The sequence below is a fragment of the Entelurus aequoreus genome, linkage group LG12 (genome assembly GCF_033978785.1).
Source record: "Entelurus aequoreus isolate RoL-2023_Sb linkage group LG12, RoL_Eaeq_v1.1, whole genome shotgun sequence".
Taxonomy (NCBI): Eukaryota; Metazoa; Chordata; class Actinopteri; order Syngnathiformes; family Syngnathidae; genus Entelurus; species Entelurus aequoreus.
This window is the reverse complement of record NC_084742.1, coordinates 30381279-30402185: the sequence shown is the minus strand read 5'-3', so window position 1 is coordinate 30402185 and position 20907 is coordinate 30381279. Positions and strand designations below refer to the sequence as shown.

The following is a 20907-nucleotide window of genomic DNA, read 5'->3' as shown; positions in this document are numbered from 1 at the left end:
TGGCGTGAGCTTACATGCAGTTTTGCATGTCTCTGTTCACGGGGTTTTGCAATCTGGTTACATTGTGATGTCACAGCGAGGTGGACATACTTATTTGTTTACTTATTGGTCCTTTGACTTTCAAAGTCCAAGGAAAAAAGGCAGGATGAAGTATTATTTTAATCTAATCTTGGCAAGTGTATAATAACACTGACGTGCAACATGCAGTGACATACTGTTTTTATGAGTCTGAATAGATCTGAGAGTGTGCAGGTGTACTTATTGTTGTGGCCGCGTGAATTTTTATAATGTTTATGAAATGTATTTTCGACCGTGTCTGGAAAAAAAATTGCGGTGACGACTTCAAGATATGTATTTAAACAGCGCACATTTTCAAAACCTGAAGAATGATACTTTCGGAGAGGGTGGGGCATGGTTTCATTTGCAATCTGGGAACGCCTCCACAAACTAACACCTTGCAGACAGACTCAAAAAACGGGTTTTAAAAGTGACTGTGGAGCAAAATGTACCCAATATTTACACCAAAAATATCCAACACAAATATCCAACACGTATAATATGGACCACGAGGAAGTGTTTTATATGTAGATTAAAATTATCATACATACCCTTTAGATAAAATAATGCTACCCCCTCACATTTTAATGTTTATTCTTCCTGTAGGCTACTTGGTCTTAAGTGGAGTAAGTTTGGACACCCCTTGTCTATTCAGTCACTGGCCTGTTTACAGGTCAATGGTAAACACAGCACCAATTTCCATGCAAACATTTGCACGTTGATCTTTTATGTCACTGCAAAGTGTACTCATCCCACCTATTTACAAGTAAGCCTTCAGTTGCTCCACCATGAGACATTTGTTATTTTTGTCATTGTTGCCTCGGGCCATTTATGTATTTAAGTTAGATATTATCCAGAAGTTGCAAGAACCCCTACCAAACCCTTTCCTCTATGTGCCAGGACTTGATTTGCAGTCATCACACATCTCATCTATAATTTAAAACCTAAATAAAATGTGACTTGTGGTTGTCTTTTCCACTTGGCTTACATTGCGTGGGTGCGACTGAACTTGCATACATTGTCTGCCGGTGCTGGTTTAAGTGCATCGTTGTGCAATTAATTGTTGGGCTGTCAATCAGTGTTGGGATATATCTATCTGGAGGTGGTTCCATTCTTACTATTACTTTTTGTGAGTCCTCAGTTACCTCACCGTGTTTTCAGTGTAGCCGTTGTTTTTTTCCCCTCCACCGTATGATGCTACCTGTATACACAGCCTGAGGAACTCACACTGATGCTGATCAAGCTCCGTCGGCAGCAGGCAGAGCTCAACAGCCTGCGGGAGCACACAGTAGCCCAGCTAATGGCCCTGGGCATGGAGGGGCCCAACCCCAAGGTCAGCGCTGAGTGTATGAATATATAAGCATATACTGTCCACTTGTGCTCAAAAACTTCCACTCATTGTAAATTTGTTTGCAAAGTTTATAAACTTGTAGTAGTTTAAACTATTTAAATTGTTCTGTATATCTAACGTTACAAAGAGTCACATTATGTTTTTAAATTGACCTGTTGAAAGTCTGTACATTTTGCTAATAAATTTACAATGGGGATTATATATTATTTGTGTACAGTGCGCATGTGCATGCACAACCTTGCAGTGTTTGTATTCTGTGTTGATATGTCAATGTATATATCAACTGTGGCATGTGTCAGAAGGTAGCTGCTCCAAATTAAATTGAATGTGGTGCAATTTAGTGACATTGGTAGTTGATTGTTCTTCCCATAAATTGGCTTTTGACTCAATTACATCCTTTTTAAAGAATGTTGGGATTTTTTTGTCAAATTGGTGATTTTTTTTTCAGGGACTCAATAAACAAACTCCCTTGTTAAAAGTGAGCCTTTATTTAAAGGGGTCCTATAATGCAAAACCAACTTTTCTTACTTGTTGGCACCTGTTTTTGTGTATTTGGGATCCCCATAAACTACCGAAAATTAGAATTCAAACCATGGAGATATTTCGCAGAGATATTTGTAAAACACTTTTGCCTCCTTCCAAATGAGTCGTTTGGAATTTGAGACTCTAGTGACGTATTTTGTCATAGTTACATATGATAGAGGTTTACCTGAATAGCTTTGCGCAAGTCCACCATTTTTATTTTGGTAAGTTGTAGTCCAAAGTTGTTGTCAATATGGTACTTATTTTTCTCTACCCCAAGGGTGTGCAACCTTCAACATACAAAGAGCTATTTGAGCCCATTTCCCATCAAATAAAACCCACCTAGCTGTTTAATCCTTAAAATGACCACTTAGTTTCATTACACTTTTGCAATAGCATTTATGAAATCAAACACTAGACAGAAAACAACTCACATTTTATTTCTGGGTGTAACGAATCAAAACTTTATTTTGAACTGCAGTAGAAAAATACTCTTGTCCTTATCTTATCAATGAATTTAAAAAAATCAACTCGCTCCAATATTCTGAAGGCATAAAGCTGCGGCATATTAGCTTAAACTAAAATAGGGAAAACAAAGAAGTGCCAGTATATATTTTATTATGACCTAAGTCTATTTAACTGTGTGTGGTCCTTTTAAATTTTCTTCATCATGTCAACTGTAGAAGGAAATTAATCTGTCCATTAAGCATTAAATGTAATTTCATGAGAAATTTTTATCTTTTTTGATCTGTCCATTGCTAGCTTACCGGGTTTTGAAGACTAAAAACAATACAATTGCTTGGCAGCAAGATATGACGCATACGGAGTGTGACGTACATTAAAACCTAAAAATTACAGCATGGCTGACGGGGTGGAGCTGCAGTCAAAGGGAGCTTGGCCTGGAGGAGGGCTTTTTCACATAATCAACACCTTCCGGAAAACGACACATTCTGAAAAGACAGTCAGAAAGCGGCTTCAGGCTTGAAGATGGTCTGTAAAACAAAATCTATGCTTTTTTTTTCAACCAACGCACCACCATTAAATGTTATGTAGACCAGTTGTTCTTAAACCTCTTTGACCAAGTAACACCTCAGAAAAGACTTGGCTCTCCAAGTACCACCATAATGACTGACATTAAAATACAATAACGTAGTAGGCCTAAATATTCATTAAAAACAAGGCAGAGATTTTATTTGACAAGTACATTTGATATTTTGGCTCATTGTAACATTACACACAGTTTGAACAGTTACACTCTGTTTGAATATTTAATTAAATGATTATTTGGCATACCACTATATGGAGCCCGCATACCATTAGCGGTACCATTAATGCCACAGTTTAAGAATCGCTGATGTAGACCATAAGATTCCATCTCAGCTAGTTTACAGTCTAACATTTGGACTAGAGCCAATAATTCGAAAATAATTAGTAATCTCGATTCATACGAACGTTCTATCTGATTTCTAAATGACGAAAACATTTCGAATTTAAGGGTGCATTCACACTTGTTATTTTTGGTCTAAATCAAACAGACTACAGTCTTTATTGCTCTGCTAGTGCAGTTCGTTCGGTCAAGTGTGGACGCAGTCTAGAACAAACTAGACCAGACCAAACAAGTAGACCTGTGGACCAAGACCTTTTCAGAAAGGGGTTCTGAGTGAGACAAGCATGAACGCCGAACACACCAACGGACCAAAACATTGTATATGGCATAACAATAACAGAAAAAGTAACAGTAAAATGTAGGCCCAGAAGTGTAAATACAGTACTTAAACATACCTGGTTCTCTGCAACAAAGGGATTGTGTGTTGCTCATTACAATTCGTGCAAGTTGGCAGAAACTTTGTTGTGTGACGTCTTTATTTAATAAATACAAGCTGTTCGTTACACATTAGATGGTCAAATTTCAGCTGGAAAAATTAAGCCATAGACACTGAAGTCCTTTGGTTTTAGAGTATTAGACCTGTAAGAGTCCATGTTGCCAATGTTGTCTTATTCGATCAAAGAATACCTAAAAGAAAGACCAAAATAACTTGCACATTTATTCTTTAGGTTTATTATTTTTGCAAAGAGTTAATTAAGATAACAGACACAGAGTCTCGAGCAGTCTGCAGGTATCTGGCGAAAAAGGGATTTACATCTATGTCAATCTTCGTAGTTATAAGTTCTGTTGCCACACTGTACGCGGCACTGTCAGAAAAGTATCCCTTAAGCTCGGGATAAATAATGAAAGGAAAAAGGTAACAGAAGATAAGAACAGTCACCCTGCCCTTCCTTAGTGTCACAACGCACGACCAAGTCACCACACTCATGTAACCAGTTAGTTTTTTCTTTCTGTATGGTATTTATCATTTTTGGGAGCACATCGTAACCATGAAACATCGCAACAGAAGGACTGCCAATAAATTAATACATTATTTAAATGGACATTTTGTTCAATCACATTATCGTATTATTCGACCTCTCAATGTAGTGATTCGCTCCCAAATCCTCCATCCTTTATGCCGGGGTTGTCCAAAGATTGGCCGAGGTTCTACTTTCGTGCCACAACTCGTGTGTTTATTGACTCTCGGTATATTGCAAAACTAAAATGAAGTTACCTTGCGGCCACAGCTCCAATCAGCCGCCTCGACAATAGAGGTGCGGAACATGGTCCATTCGGACTCAATGTCCAGCACCTCCCTCGTGACATGTTCAAAGTTCTTCCGGAGGTGGGAATTGAAACTCTCTCTGACAGGAGACTCTGCCAGACGTTCCCAGCAAACCCTCACAATGCGTTTGGGCCTGCCAGGTCTGTCCGGCATCCTCCCCCACCATCGCAGCAAACTCACCAACAGGTGGTGATCGGTAGAAAGCTCCGCCCCTCTCTTCACCCGAGTGTCCAAAACATAAGGCCGCAAATCCGACGACACAACTACAAAGTCGATCATGGAACTGCGGCCTAGGGTGTCCTGTTGCCAAGTGCACATATGGAAACTCTTATGTTTGAACATGGTGTTTGTTATGGACAATCTGTGACGGGCACAAAAGTCCAATAACAAAACACTGTTCGGGTTCAGATCCGGACAGCCATTCTTCCCAATCACTCCTCTCCAGGTATCACTGTCGCTGCCAACATGAACGTTGAAGTCCCCCAGTAGAACGAGGGAATCACCCGGGGGAGTACTCTCAAGTACTCCCTCGAGTGAATCCAAAAAGGGTGGGTACTCTGAGCTGCGGTTTGGCGTGTAAGCGCAAACCACAGTCAGGACCCGTTCCCCCACCCGAAGGCGGAGGGAAGCTACCCTCTCGTCCACCGGGTTGAACTCCAACATGCAGGCTCTGAGCCGGGGGGCAACAAGAATTGCCACACCAGCCCGTCGCCTCTCACTGCCGGCAACGCCAGAGTAGAAGAGAGTCCAGCCCCTCTCGAGAGAACTGGTTCCAGAGCCCTTGCTGTGGAACCAGTTCTTGCTGGCTCATAGGACTCCTGAGGCAGCGGACAGGTACCGACAGGCCAAGCGGTGTGCGGCTTCGGCGGTCGCCGAGGCAAAAACTCGGACATGGGAGGAGTTCGGGTAAGCCATGGAAAACGACTTCCTGACGGCTTCGAAGCGATTCTGGACCACCATCCGCCGCCTCAGGAAGGGGAAGCAGTGCACTATCAACACCGTGTATGGTGAGGATGGTGTTCTGCTGACCTCGACTGCGGATGTTGTGGATCGGTGGAGGGAATACTTCGAAGACCTCCTCAATCCCACCAACACGTCTTCCTATGAGGAAGCAGTGCCTGGGGAATCTGTGGTGGGCTCTCCTATTTCTGGGGCTGAGGTTGCTGAGGTAGTTAAAAAGCTCCTCTGTGGCAAGGCCCCGGGGGTGGATGAGATCCGCCCGGAGTTCCTTAAGGCTCTGGATGCTGTGGGGCTGTCTTGGTTGACAAGACTCTGCAGCATCGCATGGACATCGGGGGCGGTACCTCTGGATTGGCAGACCGGGGTGGTGGTTCCTCTCTTTAAGAAGGGGAACCGGAGGGTGTGTTCTAACTATCGTGGGATCACACTCCTCAGCCTTCCCGGTAAGGTCTATTCAGGTGTGCTGGAGAGGAGGCTACGCCGGATAGTTGAACCTCGGATTCAGGAGGAACAGTGTGGTTTTCGTCCTGGTCGTGGAACTGTGGACCAGCTCTATACTCTCGGCAGGATCCTTGAGGGTGCATGGGAGTTTGCCCAGCCAGTCTACATGTGTTTTGTGGACTTGGAGAAGGCATTCGACCGTGTCCCTCGGGAAGTCCTGTGGGGAGTGCTCAGAGAGTATGGGGTATCGGACTGTCTGATTGTGGCGGTCCGCTCCCTGTATGATCAGTGCCAGAGTTTGGTCCGCATTGCCGGCAGTAAGTCGGACACGTTTCCAGTGAGGGTTGGACTCCGCCAAGGCTGCCCTTTGTCACCGATTCTGTTCATAACTTTTATGGACAGAATTTCTAGGCGCAGTCAAGGCGTTGAGGGGATCTGGTTTGGTGGCTGCAGGATTAGGTCTCTGCTTTTTGCAGATGATGTGGTCCTGATGGCTTCATCTGGCCAGGATCTTCAGCTCTCGCTGGATCGGTTCGCAGCTGAGTGTGAAGCGACTGGGATGAGAATCAGCACCTCCAAGTCCGAATCCATGGTTCTCGCCCGGAAAAGGGTGGAGTGCCATCTCCGGGTTGCGGAGGAGACCCTGCCCCAAATGGAGGAGTTCAAGTACCTCGGAGTCTTGTTCACGAGTGAGGGAAGAGTGGATCGTGAGATCGACAGGCGGATCGGTGCGGCGTCTTCAGTAATGCGGACGCTGTATCGATCCGTTGTGGTGAAGAAGGAGCTGAGCCGGAAGGCAAAGCTCTCAATTTACCGGTCGATCTACGTTCCCATCCTCACCTATGGTCATGAGCTTTGGGTTATGGCCGAAAAGACAAGATCACGGGTACAAGCGGCCGAAATGAGTTTCCTCCGCCGGGTGGCGGGGCTCTCCCTTAGAGATAGGGTGAGAAGCTCTGCCATCCGGGGGGAGCTCAAAGTAAAGCCGCTGCTCCTCCACATCGAGAGGAGCCAGATGAGGTGGTTCAGGCATCTGGTCAGGATGCCACCCGAACGCCTCCCTAGGGAGGTGTTTAGGGCACGTCCGACCGGTAGGAGGCCACGGGGAAGACCCAGGACACGTTGGGAAGACTATGTCTCCCGGCTGGCCTGGGAACGCCTCGGGATCCCCCGGGAGGAGCTGGACGAAGTGGCTGGGGAGAGGGAAGTCTGGGCTTCCCTGCTTAAGCTGCTGCCCCCACGACCCGACCTCGGATAAGCGGAAGAAGATGGACGGGTGGATGGATGGAATAAAATGAAGTTGCTAGTAAGCTGTGGATGTTTTGTTCATATAGCTTAACATATATTGGTCTGTATGGATTGATTTTAGCATCTCTGAAGTACAAAATGTATCGATGTGGCAGCCAGCATCCTTCAATTTTTCAGAATGCGGCCCTTGGTGGAAAACTTTTAGATGCCTGGGACTTATGTGAATTTGAGTTCCAGCTACAAAGAACTGTGCATTCGCATAACTTCTCTGGCAAGCAGTATTCCGCTCAATACAAAATTTAATTAAGTCCATACAAAGAAATCTTGTTAAAGCCCTCTCCGTTTGAACAGAAACAGCTACAATGTCAAGTCATTGCTTAATAAAACCCTCTCTTTCTCTGTTAATTTGTTTCTATTGGTAACTTTTGCTAACTCTTTGAGAACCTTTTACCAAACAGAGCCTTGCTTTCTGCTTCTTTTCCTCTTTTTCCTGCTGCGCCTGCAGACTGATGTTCTTTCCCACCATCTTCAAAGGAACCTTGTTTACCTCCAAAGCCAGGTTAGGACCCCTTCCTCTTGTCTGTTTTGAGCTGCTTGAAACCCAATTGCCGAAAATACCTATGAGATGTTCCTCAAGTGGAGATCATGTTTTTTATTGGGCCAGTATTATAGCATTTCTCTTTTCCACAGCATGATCCTTATTACACTGCTCACAGTTTCCGTTAATAAGATTAAAAGTTACTAGCCTACCTTGTTGCTATGCTTTGGCCATGAATTCATAATCATAATACACTGTCTCCACATTGCTGCTGTAGTCCTTCTTGCCTTCAGTCTCTTCTTGAATAAAATGTCTCCTTACTGGGGCCAACAGCAACACAACAAAAGGTATGCTAGATAATAAGGGTGGACAATACTGCACATTTTGGTATCAATCCGATACCAAGTAAATACAGGATCAGTTTTACAAATACTGATTTATAATATTGGGATAATTTGTTAATCATGATTTTAATCAGAATAAAACGCAGAACGAATATTTGAGGGAAACATAAAATTAATATATTTTTAGCATTTCATATTTTTGGAGCATATTTTGTGGAGTTTGTTTTACTCGCCCCAGGACTGTTTACTCCCTTTCCATAATAACTAAAATTGTATTCATTTATTTGAAATAATTAGGGTGGTATGGTATATTTATTTTTATTTTTTTTGTCATAAAAAAATACAATCATGTGTGCTTACGGACTGTGTCCCTGAGGACTGTATTGATCTATATTGATATATGATGTAGGAACCAGAAATATGAATAACAGAAAGAAACAACCCTTTTGTGTTGATGAGTGTGAATGGGGGAGGGAGGTTTTTTGAGTTGGTGCACTAATTGTAAGTGTATCTCGTGTTTTTTATGTTGATTTAATAAAAAAATTAAAAAAAAATAATAATTATTATTATATTTTTTATTTATTTCTTGTGCGGCCCGGTACCAATCGATCCACGGACCGGTACTGGGCCGCGGCCTGGTGGTTGGGGACCACTGCTGTACTTGGTCGACCGCTTTTGTCGACACAAAATTTGATAATCCAAAGGGTTAATTTTATGACAAATCTGCCTTTTTATGTCTACATCTGTTGTATTACTTTTATCTTCATTATTACGAAGTAGTGTGAAACAGCACCCTTTCTTTTGTGATTATTTATGCATGTACAAAAGCTTTATTGAGATTGTAATCAAGACATACAACAACATTTCAGGTTTAAGAATCCTTCATTATCACTTATGTCTCTGACCAAACTCAAGTAACAACAAGAAATGGTAAATTTGGTTTGGTTATGTTATGTGTTGGAGCATCAAGATCAACGGGTTCCACTGTATTTAGGTAATTTGGAAAAGAGGGGGGAACACATTTTTAAAAAACAAGCCAGAACTTAAAACAGTCGATAGTGTGACTCAAATCCAGTATCAACTCTTCCGTCGTTCAAACAGTTAAGACACAGAACAAAGAATTGGGGTTTGGATCTATCTATCCATTTTTCAACTTTTTTCTAAGTAGAATTTATCCTGCTTCATTGCCACATTGTTATCCAATGTTTAACTGTTGGGCCGCAAATCTGTTTCTCATCTGTGGTCCATATGTGCCGCAGCGGTACTCAATTGTAATGCACTTTTCCACCACCTGTGGCAGAAATGTCAATATCAAACAAGCAGAAGAAGTCTGAAAGTCATAGAGATGTTTCCTAAGCGCAAAAATTAGAAGCTGTATTTTCCTTTGCACTTAAATTTTATTTTAGTCTATTTAAGAAACATACATTATTATTTTTTGTAGATTAAGTTAAAATTGGTTTATTTTAGAACTACATAATTGTATGTAAATGTATTTTTTATCACTTTTTGAATCCCTTCTTTTGCAGTATATTTGACATTTATTTTTGTAATGAGCCTGACCTAAGGATTGATAATAAGTTCCACATCATTTGACAAGTTGTATCGTGTTAAACTGTAAGTAGGTTAGATTTAATTATTGAATATGATTTAAAATCAAGGGTCAGAATACACATTAAGTGTTGATATTTGAGTGGGCACCCAGGCCCCTCTGTACTGGAAAAGTTGGGCCCAGAGGTAAAAAAAAAAAAAAGGTTGAGAACCCCTGTTTTAATCGATGCAGCGGATCGTCGGTCAACCCTCACACCACGATATCCTGTTTCTCCTTTATGCTGCTAGAAAAAGGAGAACGAACCACTTATCTTCATGATTCACACTATGATCGAGAACTCTGCACCAAGGCCGCAACTCTACCAGCAAGTAAGATTCCAGGCGGTTTGTGGCTTGAGTCACTGTTCACTCAGTCAATTTGGGATTCACCAGATTTGATGGCGTTCAAATATATGATCTTGCAACTTCTTTTGTCTCTTTTGTCCTAAATGAGAAGATCTGACAGTTGACTCAAGCCAAACATTTGCCCTTGTATACAAATGATCTTCACTCCAATATCACTTCCCGTTTCTCCATTTCGGATGTGGTCAGTCAGTTCATCATCCAATGGAAAACTTCATCGACATCACATTGTTTAATGGGATTTTTTTCTGTAGTTTTTTGCTATCCGGCTGCTGTTCAAAGAGATTTGGGTTGAACACGGCTTAGAGTCCAATGCTCTGCAACAGGCCTATTCAACTAGTATCCCAGGGGCCAAATCTGGCCCGGGAATGACAGCATACGAGTTCCCAAGTTTAGTTCAAAACTTGCTGGACAAACATTTTTGCAGAAAGATTCCTAAAAATACTTAAGTGCTCATCATGTTGTATAGAGGAACTTGGACCATTGTAAATACATGGGCAGATCCTTTCTTTAACATTTTAACCTTGCTAGCAAACATATGGCACTGGGGTCCAAACTTGTGATTTAAATAACTTAGGCATTCCTCAAGGCACACTTTTAAGTCCTCTCTTTTTGGCAGTTTTTCAAGAAAAAATAGTAATGTGAATTTTGCAACGAAGGTGTTCCAGTACTTTGTTTACATCAGACGAAGGCAGCAGTCATTTGGTCAACCTATTTAGTTAGACTGCTAGTGTTCCTCAAGGTTTCATTTTAGGTTGTCTCTTTTTCATTATTTGGGCTATTCAAGGTTTTAAGACTCCCTTTTTTGCAGAAGGTCCTTAAAAAACTGCAGAGCGCTCCTGTAACTCTGACAAAATAAATAGACCAAAATCATATGTCTACTGTAGAGGATGCTGGTTCTCCAGTATATACAGGTGAAGACTAAGTGAAGTGTCCTTAGCTTTCTGGAAATGTGGCCCCCAAAACAATTTATTTCAATATCCCTACTCTATAGTCATGCACTTTTTATCTCACTATCCTTATTTTCAACACTGTTAAATGTCTGAAGCATGTCACCAACATGTCTTAAGATGCTAAAGTAGGGATGGGTGACACTGCAAATGTTGGCATTGGTACTGATACAGTAACACAGGGTCAGAATTGAAGATACAGGTACTTTTTACTTGATGCTTTTATGATTTGGCTTTATATTTGTTGATCATAATTATGGTCAGAATAAAACACAGCACTTTTAGGCAAATAAACACATTTTTTTATCAACATACTTTTGTGAAAAATTTATCAGTGTATAAATACAACAATACAGTATAATTCAATGTGACATTGTGAACACATTAATACAAATGGGCAACACTAAAGCCAATAGTGCAAAATAAGTAAACAAATGAAAAAGTACTTTTGGCTCTCATTCAAATTATTTTGTTTCCTCTGTCTAGTAACATATTCCCAGAGTTTGTAAATAATATCAACAATGTAACAATATGAACAACATAACAAAAACAGATATTTGTGAAAATCAACATGGTAAACAACTGAAAAATGTGCAAATATCAATCTAAAACTGATACCACCCGTGGTATCAATGCTATGGTATTTTGAACAGTTCGCCCAACCCTATCATTCTCCAAAAGCAATTACATAGTTATCATGTATGCAGTATTAACACATGTAAATGTCTGTTATTCAGTGATTAATGGCAAACTGTTAGTGTTATAATAATAATAAAAAAATCATAATAATGGATATATATTATTTAAGCCATACAATTAATAATGTAATACATATTATTTTCTCCTTAATGAAAAATAACATAATAGTGTGCTTAAATAAAATGAAAGATTTTCTGACTGCTTAAAATTAATAAATTAAAATTATACAAATATTTCATTATCTCAGTATTGTGTGCCTGCCTTTGACCCTCATACTGCACAACAAGCTTTAAACCTGTTGCATTCAGTTACTTTTATTTCTGTTGCGCAAATTTGTGGTTATCATGCATGCATTTGTGTGAGTAAGTGGCCTGTGGGCTTTGACTTTGTGGATTATTTTTAGCCTTTGTTCATTTTGTGTAGCAAAATGTTCAGCTTACCTGTGCAGGTGCTAATGCATGAGCAAACGTGCACCAGCAAAGTGTGGTGTCTTTGGGCGCTGCACAGTGTGCTCGCCGGGATTTTGGAGTCAAGCTTGCCCAGACATGAGGATTCACAAAAGCTTTTTATCACGAAGAGCGCCATATATTCTGTAGTGGTCTTTACAATGGGAGATGTGGCAAAAATGTATTATTTATTTGTCTATTGACTTCTCTTTACCATGTCTTTTGTTAATTGTACACTTATTTCTATCATTTCTGTGCGAAATTACATTCCACTTCACATTCCATCTTTCATCATCATGTACAGTATCTCACGAATATGAGTGTTATCCTAACATTTCAGTGAGGGACAATCCTATAAAAAGAAAACACGGATATACTGTACTTTACAATAGTCATTGTACAGCTTGTATAGCAGCATAGGTTTATGATCTATTGAAAAAGAGAACACAACACCTTTATTGACGAAAAATCTGTCAACACAAGAGAGCAAAGAGATAAATTGTACACTGACTACTTTAAATTATATCCCAACTTGACAACATAGTGTTTGCTGAAATGTGAGGAGTATACTGAATTAATGTATTTTTCACTTACAAGTCAGTGTCTTTTCTAACACTTGTTTTTTTTTTACAGATCAGCCCAGACGAATACAAAGATGACTCTTTGGTCCAACACAACGAGGACATAGATGTAAGACAAACATACTTCAATGCGTTCCGACAGGTTGTTGCTAATTTGTCTGTGGTTTGGTGTGACAGGCCAAACTGAGCAGATTATGTGAGCAGGACAGAGCAGTGAGGGTGCAAGAGGAGAAACTGCAACAACTACATCGAGAAAAGGTAGATCTTTCAGCATGTTGGTGTCCAACTCAAGGCCTGTGGGCCAGATCCGACCGGTCACTTTAAGCCTGAAAATTAAGCACATTGTGCCATATGTTTCTGTTTATGCATGTCACGCTTAAAGCAGTGTGCAGTGTACACCACAATGATCTTTCATCTATGCTGTCAAAACAGTGACAAAATTCTTGCATGTAAAATCACACTTATTTGGAGCTCACGCGGACTCTTTGTACGAGTGGATTTTTAGTGCGCATGAACAGTTTGCACTCACAATGTGTCCTTTTCTTCCTCGACATGCGTGACAATTCAACCATTTTGGCATTCAGCGGCGGGCATTAAAGTAGCCACCCCAAGATTCCAACGGGTGCATTTGCGTTGCGGCTGCTGCAAGTTTGAGTGTTCGGCCAACACTCACCGGCTGCATGCAGAGCGTGGCATGTGTCCGCTCCGCCAGACAGCTGGAGTGACGACACAGACAAGTTCTTGCAGTAAAATGGCGCACTTTGTGCGAGACAATTAGTATGTTGGATGAATTCAACAACAAACAGGCAGAATATCCGTCTGGAGAATGATAAATACATCTTGTGGCGTACCAAAGGGATCAATACTGGGACCAAAATTGTCCCATCTCTTTATAAACGACATTTGTAAAGTTACAAAGGACTTCAAGTTAGTATTAATTGGATACGATATAACCGCATTTTGTTCTGGAGAGAACACACAGAAGCTAATAAAAATAACAGAAGAAATTAAAGAGATGATTTGACAAAACAGACTATCTTTGAAAATAAGTAAAACTAAATCAAATACTGTAATGCTATTCGGTAAGAGTAGAAGTGAAAGTAAAACCCAAATACAATCAGACGGAGTAGACATTGACAGAGTAAAATAAATCACATTTGTAGGTATAATAATAGATGATAAAATAAACTGAAACTCTCATATAGAAATATACAACATAAAGTGGCAAGAAATACTTCAATAAAACATGTTCATCCAACCGCTAGTGTGTGGCCTCCTTTAAGAGATAGAAAGAAGTGAGTGAGTGAGTTTGGTCAGGGGTGTCCAATAGGGGTGGGGGATACTGAAACTTTTTCATTTTTTAAAATACAATCCAATGTGTCGTTGAATGTGAGGAAATGGTCCAACATATTTTAAGGCTGTACTGGCTGATGTGCGGAACAGGCTCATTAAAACCATCAAGGCATTAATCACATTGTTCATCTTTTTTGCTAAATGCATTTATTTCCCAAACATTTGTAGCCAATTACAATGGACCACAAAATTAAAACAAACAGACATGTTTGTGTGCTTGCCAGTATTTTTCCTTTAATCAAGATTACTGTAGTAGTTGTACTAAAAGTGCTGGCAAAAATGAAAATAAAATAAAAATGATATACTAATTGAATTGCAGGGGCACTTATGTAATAATACAATTAGATTTTTATGCATCTTTAACAGTTAAAACTGCCCCTTTAAGGGTAACTAAAACTCATAACCCTGCTTTAAACCAACCTCATGTCATGTAATCGGTTTTATTTTTAATCTGTTTTTCTTGGGTTTTCCAGCACACTCTGGAGACAGCGCTGCTGTCTGCCAGTCAGGAGCTAAGTGAACAGAGCAATTCCAGTACTTCAGCTGCCCAAAGCCTAGTTCAACAGAGAGACGTGTTACAAAACGGTCTGCTGAGCACCTGCCGGGAACTGTCCAGAGTCAATACGGTGAGCAAATCAAAAACTTTAATTTGTGCATTCCTGTAGGGCAGATGGAGGAATTGTATTTGTTACATGTAGATGAATAGGACAGATAACTTATACTTACTGCTGCCAACAGCCCCTGGAAAATTACAATTGCCCCATATTTAGAAAGATAAGTACGCATACCCTGACATGCTTAAAGGAACACACTTTGTACCATATTTTTGTGAAAATATGAGAATATAATGATACAAATGAATATAAAGAACATTAGAGAAATAAACAAAACGCTGGAGAGTTTGGCGAGAGAAGTCCGCGAAATATCGACCAAACAAAACCAACTCGTGGACCTCTTAACCGAGGTGCAGGGGCTCAGGAAAAAGATTGAAGAGAGCTCCCTAACGATAAAAACACTACAAACAAAGGTGGACAGACTGGAGAAGTTCGAAAAGATAGTCCATGAACAGGAGAAAAGAGTCCAGGACCTGGAGCTTTTTACAAGGAAGGAAGATGTGATAATCAGCGGAATTGATGTGAAACCGAGGTCTTATGCTGCAGCTGCCGCGGCGGGGAACAATGGGGAACCCAGCGAGGAAGAACAGCTATCGCTGGAATCCCAGGTTGCTAACTTCCTGAACAGCATGAACATTAATTTCGACAAGAACAACATCTCAGCTTGTCACCTTCTTCCGAGAAAGGACCGAACGCTCAAACCCGCCATCATCATGAGGTTCGTGAATCGCAAACATAAAACGAACCTGCTAAGGCAGGGAAAGTTGCTCAAAGGAACCAACGTGTACATCAATGAACATCTCACATCAAAGAACGCCGAAATAGCCAAAGAGGCACGCATACTGCGAAAGGACGACAAGATCAAAGCTACGTGGACCAGAGATTGTAAGGTGCTCATTAAGTTGAATGGTGAAGCAGAGAAGGTGATCATGATACGCGAGTTAAAAGACCTCGACCCTTATAAATGACTATGTCTCCGTCTGTCTGGTTTGCCTGGGCTCAGTGGTGTGACTGTGAGCAGAAGAGGGGATTAGCACTGCTACTTTCAATCTCTCCCTTTTTACCATCTCCCAATATTTTGGTGTTTCTAGCATGGATCCTCTCTGAACAAGACGGTAGGCTAACTTTATTTTTTACAAAGCCCCATGGACACGAGCTGCACGAATGCTTTCACACTGGTTCCTCTGTGTCAATAACTTTTTTGAACGTTTTTTTAGTAGGCCTATGCGTTTTTTGCCAAGCTGAGTCACAGATTTTTTTGAACTGTTTTTGGGACACATTTCTCTCCACACCTCACTGGTGCGTGATCTGTCGGCCGTTTAACATACTGAGTCATGCAGGTCCGATGCTCTTTTCTGGACTGGAACATATTTTGTACTGGACGCTGGAACTGTTTTGGACTTGTTATTTTTACTCATTTATGCTGCTATTTTTGCGTTTGTGTGTCTGGAGTGAGTGTGTATATACCGGTATGAATGTGGCTGTGCTGTGTGAGTATGCGTGTGTAATGTGCACCGTGGAGTTATGCTCCTCGTATGGAAATATGAACACTAACGTCAATCTACACAGGAGATGTCATTCGGTGGTCGTGAGGGTGTGGAAGAATCCGATAGGGTATACCGTGGACGGTGCGGGATTGGGGACTTATGGGCATGGACATGGACACTGGATCAAAGTAATCAGGCTAAGGGGGGACAGCAGCCTGGGAAGGTATGAGTGGCACAACTACAGTACATCCATGTTAACCACCATGATGCCATCCTACAACCACAAATACTATGCCTATACTATATCAATCATTATATTTATATACTATACTATGACGTCATGCTATTTCTATATGACAACTATGATCATGTTTAGCTTTGGGAATATAACATCAGCATATTTATTATGTCATGAGTTTAGCATTGGGAATATAACATCAGCATATTTATTATGTCATGAGTATATTTATTATATTATGAGCATATCAATTATTCTATTACTGTGCACTGGCAATATAACATCAACCCATAATGGCTGAGACAACTGAAAATCATCCGTCAGGATCTGAATATATAGATTACAAATTGCATGACTTTGAATGTCAAGTTGACCCAGATAAACATCTGTTCAACTCAATTAATTCCTTGTGTGATTACTATACAGAGGAACAGCTTAATGATAGTGTTAGTCTAGACAATAACTTTTCTCTAATACACTTCAACTGTAGAAGCGCATATGCAAATTTTAATAAAATCAAAGAGTATCTGAGTAACTTGAAAAGTAAATTCAAAATAATAGCTCTGACAGAAACATGGATAGATGAGGAGAGAGGTATCGACTTCTCCATCGATAATTATGAGCTGCATCACAGTAATAGAATAAATAAAAGGGGAGGGGGCGTGGCCCTGCTTGTCCACCGTGACTTGAAATGCAAAGCAGTAGAACGTATGACGATGGTTATTGATGATTTGCTTGAATGTATAACTGTGGAGATTGAGATGGAAAGGAAGAGAAATGTCATCGTTACGTGTGTATATAGGGCACCGAGGTCCAGAGTAGATGAATTTAATGATAAACTTGAAGAAATACTGTGCCATCTAAATGAAAAGAAAACATATGTCATGTGTGGGGATCTAAATATTGATTTGCTGAGCGCTCCTAGAAATACATCAACAAGCGAATATTTAGAGATACTGTATAGTAAAGGATTATATCCGTTGATCACCAAACCAAGTCGAATAACAACAACGTGCGCCACACTGATTGATCATATCTTTATAAATGTTGTAGAAAAAAACAAAATCAAGAGTGGATTGGTAGTTAATGATATCAGCGACCATCTACCTGTATTTTTTACTTATGAGTGCCAAATCAATGAGGGGGACTGTCAAGTCAACAGGGAGAGAGAAGAAACAGCCCACAAATATGTAAGGAAAAGATTAAGAACCGAAGCGACAATTGACATGTTTAGAAGCGACCTTCTTGTAAGGGATTGGATGGAGGTATATGTAGGAGAGGTAAATGATGCATATGAAGCTTTTTTAAATATATATTTATCACTGTATGAAAAACATTGCCCAAATATGCTATATAAACAAAAGGACAATTACATTGAAACTCCTTGGATCACAAGGGGACTACAGAATGCATGTAAAAAGAAAAATAGACTTTACAAGGTATTTTTAAAATCTAGGACAAATGCAGCAGAAATTAAATATAAGGTTTATAAAAACAGGTTGACAACAATAATGAGACAAGCCAAAAAAGACTATTATAGTAACTTGTTAGAAAAAAATAAAGCCAATATCAAAGGAACATGGAACATATTGAAAAAGGTGATGGGAAGCACACCGGGACCTATCAGCCCGCCAAACCACTTTGTAAAAGAAGAAAAGATAATAAAAAATATGGACGAAGTGGCAAATGAGTTTAACTCATTTTTTGTAAACGTAGGTCCAAAACTAGCAGAAAATATAGAAAAACATGATGATGGGTCATTTCAGAATGGGTTGGGAGGTGGAGGCAGAGTACTTAAGTCAATGTTTTTGGGAGAAGTCAGTGAAAATGAAATTATAACAATTGTAAATAAATTAAAGAACAAAACATCAACAGACGATGATGGGTTAGATATGATAATTGTAAAAAAGACAATTGACTGCATCATTGAGCCTCTCTGCTATATCTTCAATCTCTCTTTCAATACAGGGACCTTCCCAGATAGAATGAAGGTAGCAAAGGTTATTCCACTCTTTAAAGATGGGGATAAGCACATGTTTACTAATTACAGACCGGTATCACTTCTGTCCCAATTCTCTAAGGTGCTTGAAAAAATATTTGTACAAAAATTAGACCATTTTATTGAAAAAAACAAGTTGTTGAGCGAGAGCCAGTATGGATTTCGTTCAAACAGATCTACTGCCTCTGCTGTGATGAACATAATTGAGGACATAACAACAGCCACCGATAGTAAGAAATACACAGTAGGGGTGTTTATAGACCTTAAGAAAGCGTTTGACACAATCGATCACTCTATCCTTTTATCCAAATTACATTCATACGGTGTGAGAGGAATAGTTTTAGATTGGTTAAATAGCTACTTGGATAACAGACAACAATATGTACAATATGCTGCTAATACATCTGAAAATATGAGTATTAAGTGTGGAATTCCACAAGGGTCTGTTCTGGGACCGAAACTATTTATTTTATACATAAATGATATCTGTGATGTGTCAAAATTACTCAATTTTGTATTATTTGCTGACGATACCAACTTTTACAGCTCTGGACATGACTTAAATGAATTACTAAAGAGTATGGAACAGGAAATGGTCAAACTCAAAAAATGGTTTGACGTTAACAAATTATCATTGAATTTGAAAAAAACTAAGTTCATGATTTTTAGTAAGAGAAAAAAGCCTGAAAATATTGTACTGTCAATAGCTGGAACAAGCATTGAAAAAGTCTCTGAGATTAGATTTTTGGGAGTGGTTTTAGATGATAATATTAGTTGGAAATCGCATATCTCACATGTTAGAAAAAAGATGGCTAAAAGTATATTTATATTAAATAAGGTAAAAGATGTATTAGATTATAAAGCAATGCGTACACTGTATTGTGCACTTGTACTGCCTTATATCAATTATTGTGTGGAAATATGGGGTAGTACATATAAGAGTAACACAAAGCCACTGTACCTCCTTCAGAAGAGAGCGATCAGAATCATACACAAAACAGGTTATAGAGAGCACACAAATGGATTATTTATTAGCTCAGGACTTTACAAATTTTATGAACTAGTTGAGCAGCAGACATTATTGGTTATGTTCAGGGCTAGTAGTCAAGAGCTACCAACAAATCTACAAAAAAATTTCACTTTAATAGAAAAAGAAGGAAGAAGGAAAGGGCACTTTAAGCATCAGCTTGCACGAACAACATCAAAACAAATGTGTACATCAGTGGTGGGAGTAAAACTCTGGAACTCTCTCCATAATGAAATAAAGCAATGTAAAAACACATTTCAATTAAAAAAAGTCTTTAAAAACAGAACTATGATGTTATATGAGCACTGACAAAAGGGACGCAAAGGGAAAAATAAGGGGAAAAAAATAAAAATAAAAAATAAAAATAATAATAAACACACAAAAAAAAAAACAACGCTTACATTATCCTACATGACTGTAGGTATTGTATAGTCCAGCTTTCCTTTCATTTTTTTTTTTTTTTTTTTTTTTTTTTTTCTTTATCGACATGCACTATGGATCCTTGGTTGAATGATCACATTGTTCTTAGCTTTGTTTGGTTTGAATGATACCTTGTTATGATAGCCTTGTTCTATTCAGTTTTGTTTGGTTTGAATGATTACCTTATTCTTTTTCAGTTTGTTTGGTTTGGATGATTGCCTTGTTCTTTTTCAGTTTGTTTGGTTTGAGTGATTGCCTTATTTTTTCAGTTTTTGTTTTGTTTATTTATTTTTTGTTCAACTTATCTTGCTTGTTTATTCTTTTCATTGATTGTTTGTTCTATTAATTTCTATGAGTGTGTGCACTGGGTAGGGGTACAAACTTGTAGTTTTTAGGCAACAATAACTTTTCTTGTCAACTGGGTCATACATGTCCTGTAGCCTTTTTTACTACTCTAGAGTCTACGCCCCTGGTGGGTGGGTGCGTGTGGGTGTGGGTGCCTGTGTGTGCATATGTGATATATTGTTTTGTATTGATTTGTTGCATTGGATGTTCTAATGCACTACCGGCAAAGAGATACCAAGAAAATGTTTCTTTTGTGCGAAGGGGCAGGAAATATAAGATTTTCTTCATCCTGTTCCTTTTCGACATGGCTGTGTATTGAATGCAGTAAGGTATGTGAGATTGTTGAAATGTTGTTGAAATGTACACATCCAAGTACGAAATAAATAATTGAATTGAATTGAAATTGAATTGAAATTGAATTGAAATTGAATTGAAGAATTCACCATCTGAAGATGCAATAATGCACCCAACTGTCCTCTGATGGGGTGCGAGTGTGAATCCTGGCCACTATTATGTCAGGGAGTGTAACCAGTGGGAAAAAGCAACAAAGTAGATTAATTTCCCATAAACTTTTATATATATATATATATATATATATATATATATATATATATATATATATATATATATATATACTTATATACTTATATAAACATATATATTTTCTTTAAAAAGGTAGAAAA

The 20907-nt window shown here is 39.3% G+C and overlaps 1 protein-coding gene across 4 annotated transcripts in view; it reads left to right on the top strand.

Moving 5' to 3' along the window:
- plekha5 (pleckstrin homology domain containing, family A member 5) overlaps window positions 1-20907 on the top strand; it is a 154723-nt gene that overhangs the window by 106166 nt on the left and 27650 nt on the right. For 2 of the 4 annotated variants that reach the window (XM_062065618.1, XM_062065617.1), the window contains 6 exons: window positions 1271-1390; window positions 7739-7792; window positions 9952-10032; window positions 12794-12850; window positions 12919-12999; window positions 14568-14720. In XM_062065618.1, coding sequence (XP_061921602.1) covers window positions 1271-1390; window positions 7739-7792; window positions 9952-10032; window positions 12794-12850; window positions 12919-12999; window positions 14568-14720 — 546 coding nt within the window. The remainder of the gene's footprint in view (window positions 1-1270; window positions 1391-7738; window positions 7793-9951; window positions 10033-12793; window positions 12851-12918; window positions 13000-14567; window positions 14721-20907) is intronic. The other 2 variants (XM_062065619.1, XM_062065620.1) reach the window with 2 other exon arrangements.